Below are 7,622 nucleotides of genomic sequence, written 5' to 3'. Positions count from 1 at the left end.
CCGCCGATACGCGCCGTGCCCTGGCACCGATATAGATGGGACCAGCTGATACGTGCGGCATAAGTCTGGGAAAACGCTGCTAGGTGAAAGTGCACACTTAAAAAGAGGTATGGAAAGACAAGCCGCATATGAACTTTTTATTACATTTTTGCAAAAAAGGCAAATTAAGGGAATAGACTTACAGAAAGAATTGCAAGGTCTTTTGGCTTATGGTCTGGAACGGGGAGTCTTTGTGAATCCCCACACGGTTCACGAGTTGTCGGAGGGGCGTAAATTTGGTGATATATTATGGCAGGCTACGTTAGACAATGATAAAACTGCTAGGAAAATGGGTAAATTATGGCGGGTCATTAACAACGAACTGTTGCAGTTCCAGGCGGAAAAGAGGGCTGCCTATCAGGCTACTGCCGCTCACGATCGTAATAAAGAATACGATCAAGAGAGGGAGTTTGATAAAGAGTTGGGGACTCCTCGCGGCCCTGCAATGAGGACGGTTTCATTACCGGCCTCGTCACCTCCCTCGGCGAGCCAGGCACCGAGCCAGGCTGTGAGTCCGGCTACAAGCCAGGCTCCGAGCCAAGCTCCGCAGAGCGCTTTACTACCCTCCGCGCCGCTTCCACCGCCTCCTTTAATGAGCCAGCCCCCCCTAACGAGCCAAGCTCCGCAGGGTGCTCCGCAGGGTGCTTTATTGCCCGCTTTGCCGCAGGCTATGCATAGCACTTCTGAGTCTCCCGTATTGCTTGCATCACAGCAGCCAGGGCCACAAACGTGTGTCCCGTTCCCAAAAAGTAATCAGAGCCCTGGGTTGGAAAACGATCGAGCGGTGATGATTGCACGGGAAAGACGGGATGCGTGGGCAGCTCTTGCCAAAGATGCAATGGAGAAGGGAGACCAGGAGTTGATAAGCTTAGCGAGCAAACTGGCTTGTCCGGTTATTTTCACCCCCCAGGCTGGCGGAGGTATGCAAGCGACAATTAGTGCTTTAGACTGGAAGATGTTATCTCAGTTGCGAGCTACTGTTAGCCAGTTTGGCTTTAAAAGCGAACCAGCCAAGCAAATGCTCGACTATATTTTTGACACCAGTATTCTTCTTATTAATGATTGTCGTGGCATAGTTAAATTAATCTTTACCCAACATCAGCAATTGCTTTTTAACGCCCATTGGCAAGCATTAGTAAATGAATGCGTGGCAGTACAAAGACAGCAGGGTGACCCCCTCCATGGCGTTACTGTTAACGAGCTTATGGGTCTGGGACCTTTCCTTCGCACTGAGGCACAAGCTTTAATAGGTCAGGAAAAGTGCCGGGAGGCAATGAGGTTAGTCAGACTAGCAATAGAAAGAGTAAAGGAACCAGGAGGAATACCAGTATATATGGGAATTAAGCAAGGTAGAGAGGAATCATTTGGTGCTTTTATTGATAGAGCTGCTGCTGCAATTGAGAGGGCTGGAGTGGCAGAATTTATGCGCGGGGCCCTTCTCAAGCAGTGTGCGATCCAAAATTGTAATTCTACCACTAGAAACATACTTAATACCTTAGGAGCAAATTGGACTATAGAGGAGGCATTAGAGAGGATGGCTCTTGTGCCAACCGGGCAGCAGGCTTTAGTGGTAGACGCAATTAAACAGCTAGGAGTAGGGTTGCAAGAACAGGCAAAGTCGTCTCAGAATCAGGTTTTAGCCGCACTTGCACCTCTTCAAGCATCAGCTGCATTTGCAGCATCAAATAAAAAGGGCCGCATGAAATGTTATCGCTGCGGAGGCTTTGGCCATACGCGCCAGGAGTGCCAGGCTACTGGAATCTGGTGCCAGAAATGCCGTATGGATAACCATCATACAAGCGCTTGTAAGCGGAGGTCGGGAAACTTCTCCAGGAGCGCGTATTCCCGCAGCAGCCGCGCCCAGACACAAGTTGCCGCTGCAGAGATTCAACCCCCCCGCGCCTTCAACCCTCCACAGCAGGGAGCCTCCATCCCTCCGCAGCAGGCAGTTTCCAACCCGCCGCAGCCGGGAGCCTCCAACCCACCACCGCAGGGAGCCTCGGCATGGACCTGGCAGCCGCAGTAGACGTAACGCTAATGACTCGCACCCGCAGAAAATCCCTACAGGGGTTCAAGGACCTATTATTATACAAAACAAAGTGATGGGTGCGCTACTATTTGGGAGATCTTCTGCTTCTATGTTAGGACTGTTTGTGTTACCTGGCGTTATTGATGCGGATTACACGGGAGAAATTATGGTTATGGTTTATACTCCTTTTCCTCCTCTCCAAATTAACAAGGGACAAAGGATTGCTCAGCTAGTACCACTTGAGCAAATGATGAAAGGAATACAACCCATTAAAACCCAAGAGAGGAGAGACAGCGCTTTTGGTTCTACAGGAGGACTTACTTTGTTAACTTTAAATCTTGCCGAGAGACCGAAGAAAAAAGTTGACATAGAATATAACGGACAGAAAAGGTCACTTTCAGGTCTGCTGGATACCGGAGCAGATTCCAGCATTATTAGTCCTAGCTGCTGGCCTCATCACTGGCCCTTGCAGCCGGCAGCCACTGCTGTATCCGGGGTAGGAGGATTCACCCTGGCAAGCCGCTCGCCCCCCCTTCAAGTTCATATCGACGGGAAGCAGCTGACGGCGATTTTTTCAGTGGTGCAGTTACCTCCTACTGTTCAATGCCTTATAGGCCGGGACATAATGGCTCAGCTAGGGGTTGTTCTAACAAATGAACACCCTTTGGAGTAAAAGCCATTGCTTGGACTTTCCCAATTCCCATTACCTGGGTCGATGACACCCCGGTATGGGTTAAGCAATGGCCTTTGAAAGGGGAAAGTTTGCAACACGCACATCAGCTTGTGTCAGAACAGTTTCAACAGGGACATTTGCGTTTGTCTACCAGCCCCTGGAATACTCCAATTTTTGTAATTAAAAAGAAGTCAGGGAAATACAGACTGCTCCATGACTTGCGTGCTGTTAATGATCAGATGGAACCTATGGGCTCATTACAACCTGGATTACCGAACCCAGCCATGATCCCGATGGATTGGCCTTTGCTAATTATTGATCTTAAGGACTGCTTTTTTACTATCGCCCTGCACCCGCAGGATATGCGACGATTTGCATTTACATTACCTGCAATTAACAAAGAAGCACCCGATCAGAGGTTTGAATGGACGGTTCTTCCGCAGGGCATGCAGAACAGCCCCACCTTGTGTCAGCTTTATGTCAGTGCAGCTTTACAACCTCTCAGAAAGCTATGGCCTAATACAGTCATATATCATTACATGGACGATGTATTGTTTGCTCAGCCGATGCCTTTCACACAACAACAAGTCCAGGAAATAAGAACAACACTGGCACAATACTCTTTGGTAGTAGCTCCTGAGAAAATTCAGACAACTGCTCCCTGGAAATATCTGGGATGGTCTATGACAGAACAAATTGTTAAACCTCAAAAGCTGCAATTAAAAACAAAAATAACCAACTTAAATGAAGCTCAAAGATTCTTAGGTGATTTACAGTGGTTAAAACCGATGGTGGGAATACCTAATGAACTGCTTGATGAGCTGCGTCCACTGTTAAAAGGAACTGATCCAGCTCATCCGGTGTGCATCACTGATAAGCAACAGCGGGCCATTCAGCAAATTATGGACTGTGTTATGCATGGACATGTTCATCGAAGGGATCCTGATGTACCCATAGATCTTACCATCTGGAAAGGCCCACAATATCTTTTGGGAGCACTTACACAATGTAAAAAAGAAACAGGGGAAACACGGATATTAGAATGGATCTCCCCTCCACTGCAGCAAAGCAAGACTCTTCTGCAAAAAATTGAAATGTTAGCAAATTTGATAAAGAAGGGCAGAGAAAGGATGCTGCAGGTAGCTGGGTTAGAACCAGCTGCCATCAAGATACCAATGAAGAAGGATACCTTGGACTGGTATTTGACTCATTCAGAGGAAATGCAGGAAGCCCTTTTGGGAGCATGTTGCCCTATTGAAACACACCAGCTTCGACCAGCGTTCATTCAATGGATAGGGGACTGGGACTGGATAACTCGTCCAAAGTGAGAGAATTCCCCTATCTCAGGTGCCATTACTGCGTTTACAGACGCTGGCAGGAAATCAAGAACTGCTGCAATAACCTGGCAAGAAAAGGGAGTATGGAAGCATCATATTCTGCAAGCAGAGGCAGTGGATAGCCTACAAACCATGGAACTGTTAGCAGTGGTTTGGGCAATGGTACAATTTAAGGAACCTTTGAATGTTGTTACAGACTCTCTGTATGTAGCAGGAGTTGTAGCAAGAATTGAAGATGCTTCCATAAAAGAGGTGCAAAATCAAAGACTATATGAACTACTATTGCAGCTAAAGAGAGCTACAAGATCCAGGGAACATGCTTATGCTGTAATTCATATTAGAAGTCATAAATGGAAGGTTGGTTTAGGTGAAGGAAATGATAGAGCAGATAGATTGGTTACTATTACCCAAAGTACACCTCTGTCAAGTCACCAATTGGCTCGAGAAGCTCACTCAATGTTTCACCAGAATGCAAAAGGCTTAAGCAGAGAATTTAAGATAACACTCTCTGAAGCAAAAGCCATTGTGAGGGCTTGGCCTATTTGTAGCCATCATAATGGGGGAAGTGGTTTAGGCCTAGGAGTAAATCCACGAGGCCTGAAAACAAATGAATTGTGGCAAATGGATGTTACACATGTTCCTAGTTTTGGCAACCTAAAGTATGTACGTGTCCATTGATACTTACAGCAAATATATATGGGCAACAGCTCAGTCAGGAGAAAAAGCTATTCATGTAGAAAGACATCTGTACAGTTGCTTTGCAGTGATGGGTACACCAAAAAGAATTAAAACAGATAATGGTTCTGCCTATACCAGTCATAGAATAGGGAAATTCTTTAGAAAGTGGGGAATTGAACATGTTACAGGTATTCCTAATTCCCCAACAGGGCAGGCCATCATTGAAAGGGCACATGGTACCTTAAAGAAATATTTAGCCAAACAGGAAGAGGTAACTGACCCCCACTCTAGATTACTAAAAAGCTTATTTGTGATCAATCATTTATGTGTGTTTGGTGATGTAGGGCAGCCCCCAGCAGAACTACACTATAAGCCACAAGAAACTGGTGAGCAAGAAAAAGAGGTATGGGTAAAATACTGAGATCCCAAGACAGGGCTATGGAAAGATCCTGCTAAGGTCCTGTTCTGGGGAAGGGGATATGTTTGTATTTCCACCCCTACAGGAGCATTGTGGGTACCTGCCAAGTGGACTAAACCTGTTCTTGATGCAGCGGCTGGTGGATCAACTCACAGAAGAGGACAAGGACCGTCTGGAGAAGAAGCTGCTCCTGATCCTGAGACCACTACTGCTTCAACTGAAGGGACACTCGAAGGCGATCGACAGGGCCATAACACGCCGTTGCCGGACAACCAGGGAACTGATTGACATTATTGAATCATTATCATCTTTCCATATAAAAGGACCGGCAAAAGAGAACTGCCTTGAATGTCACAGCCCAAATTGTGCTGCTTGGGTTGCACTGTGTTGTGGGGGTTGTGACAGGACCTTTTGGGTGAATCAGTTGTCACTTTTTCGTTTATGGTGTGATACCTGTAATCATAAACATAATTGGGAGTGGGCTCTACGGAATGCAACAGGACTAAACACTGCCTCAGCTTTAGGTCTTTATGAGTCACATGAGCAGAAAATCTTGGCTTATTATCAGTGGGAGGTACAGTGTATTTTAAAAAGGGTTAAAGCTCAAAGTGCATCATATATAGCTTCTGTAAGGTGTAGAAAACTGGTGCCTTTAACACAACATTCCATTGTAGGGCCTATAAAAGGAGATCCCAATCAGGCATTAGACAACTGCATTAAAAGATTACAAAGGTGTGGTCTTCAGGTCTCGGGAACAGTAAGGTTAAAAACTGACAAGAAGAAGAAGGTCAAAGTAAAACCAGAAAAATGAGGTTTCCTTTTATTATATTACTTAGTGTAGTGGTAGCTGAAGAATTTAAGTTAACACATTTTAGTCAACCTAGAAATAATGTATGGCTAACACTTGCTAGGCAGATTAATCAGACTTCGCTTTGTCTCAGCATTGGAGGAGTTACTAACCCCTTTCGAACCTGTTTGGTAGGGCTCCCAGTATGGTCTCCTCAAGAATTCTGCAGTTTTATTAATAACCGTGCCTTATGTATGCGCAGTATGGTAAATATTAAATTGCCTAAAGGGTATACTGCCAGTCAGAGTGATGGCTACCGTCAATGCCTGTTAGTTCAATCTCTTAATATTCCTTTGCATTCTCCACCTGAGGAGTTAGAGCTTTTTGGAAGTGCAAATGCTAGCATGACGGTGGGTGGTTTAGCTTTGATTATTTTAATCCTCAAAAGATGAATCCATATAAACAAACATGGGCTACTTTGGATTCAGCTCTAAAGCCAAACATAGTGTCTAAACAACTCTACAGCCATTGTAAAGGCTCTAGCATCATGACACCTAAGAAATTACCTACAGGAATATTTCTAATTTGCGGAGATAGAGCCTGGAATGGTATACCTGCCCAGCCTCAGGGTGGATCTTGTTATTTAGGCAAGTTATCACTATTTCACCCTAATATATCTGTGCTGATGCAATTAAGACATCAGGTAAGCAGGCAAAAGCGTAGCTTACACAATTTAGACTGTAGTCAAATAGGAGATCCATGGTTCTGGAGTAAATTTAAGCAAGTGATGGTTTCAGCTTTCCTACCATGGGGTGCTGCAAGCAAAGCATTGACTCTAGCAAAACAAATAGGGTGTTGGGCTAAGGGTGAACTAAATAAAACTTCACAGATATTAGATATGTTAACCTCAGATGTACAAAGTGTTAATCACGCTGTTCTACAAAATAGAGCTGCTATAGATTTCTTATTATTAGCACAAGGCCATGGGTGTGAAGAGTTTGAAGGAATGTGTTGCATGAACCTGTCTGATCATTCTGTATCTATTCATGCTAAGATAAAAGAGCTACGGCTAGGGCTTAATAAGCTTAAGGAAGAAGAAGGATTAGGTATTGATGAGTGGCTTAAAAGTTTTGGATTGGGACCCTGGCTAAGAAACCTTATAACATATGCTATAGGGATATTAGGGGTACTCTTATTGCTTTTACTCATATTACCTTGTTTCTGTGGCTGTATCCAAAAGATGGTTAGTAGGATGATAGAGAAGACCTGGCAAACTAACCTCCTTTCTCTTAAAGAAAAAAACGGGGGAAGTGTGGAGAGTTTGGTTCAGGCATGGCTTGAGGAAAAAGGCCACGAAGCCATGCAGCTGAGAGAAAAGTAACAGGTAGCTGTGAAGCAGTTTCAAAGCAGTTTCCAGCCTGACTTCTATAAACAATTAGTCTCTCTCAGGCATCCTTGTATATACAATAAAGTTCTCAGGCAGTCTTCCCATAACAAAGGTAACATCCTCTCTGGGAAAAGACGGCACCCTGGGAACAATTATGAAAATTTTGAGAATCGTTCGTATCACAGTGAGAACACTGGTTTTGTTTGATGTAAACAATCAACGGTATTGTAAAACAAAAGGAGTGGTTAGAGTTTTCTCTGTTAGCCTATCATAA

The 7,622-nt window shown here is 44.7% G+C and overlaps 1 protein-coding gene across 1 annotated transcript; it reads left to right on the top strand.

The window, feature by feature from the left end:
• Window positions 1-328: 328 nt before the first annotated feature.
• On the top strand, window positions 329-2,065 carry LOC132076551 (endogenous retrovirus group K member 6 Gag polyprotein-like). The gene has a single exon (XM_059477684.1). The coding sequence runs from the start codon at window positions 329-331 to the stop codon at window positions 2,063-2,065; it is 1,737 nt and encodes a 578-aa protein (XP_059333667.1).
• The last annotated feature ends 5,557 nt before the right edge of the window (window positions 2,066-7,622 follow it).

Source organism: Ammospiza nelsoni, chromosome 8 (genome assembly GCF_027579445.1).
Source record: "Ammospiza nelsoni isolate bAmmNel1 chromosome 8, bAmmNel1.pri, whole genome shotgun sequence".
Lineage (NCBI taxonomy): Eukaryota > Metazoa > Chordata > Aves > Passeriformes > Passerellidae > Ammospiza > Ammospiza nelsoni.
This window is presented reverse-complemented; position numbering and strand designations above follow the sequence as displayed.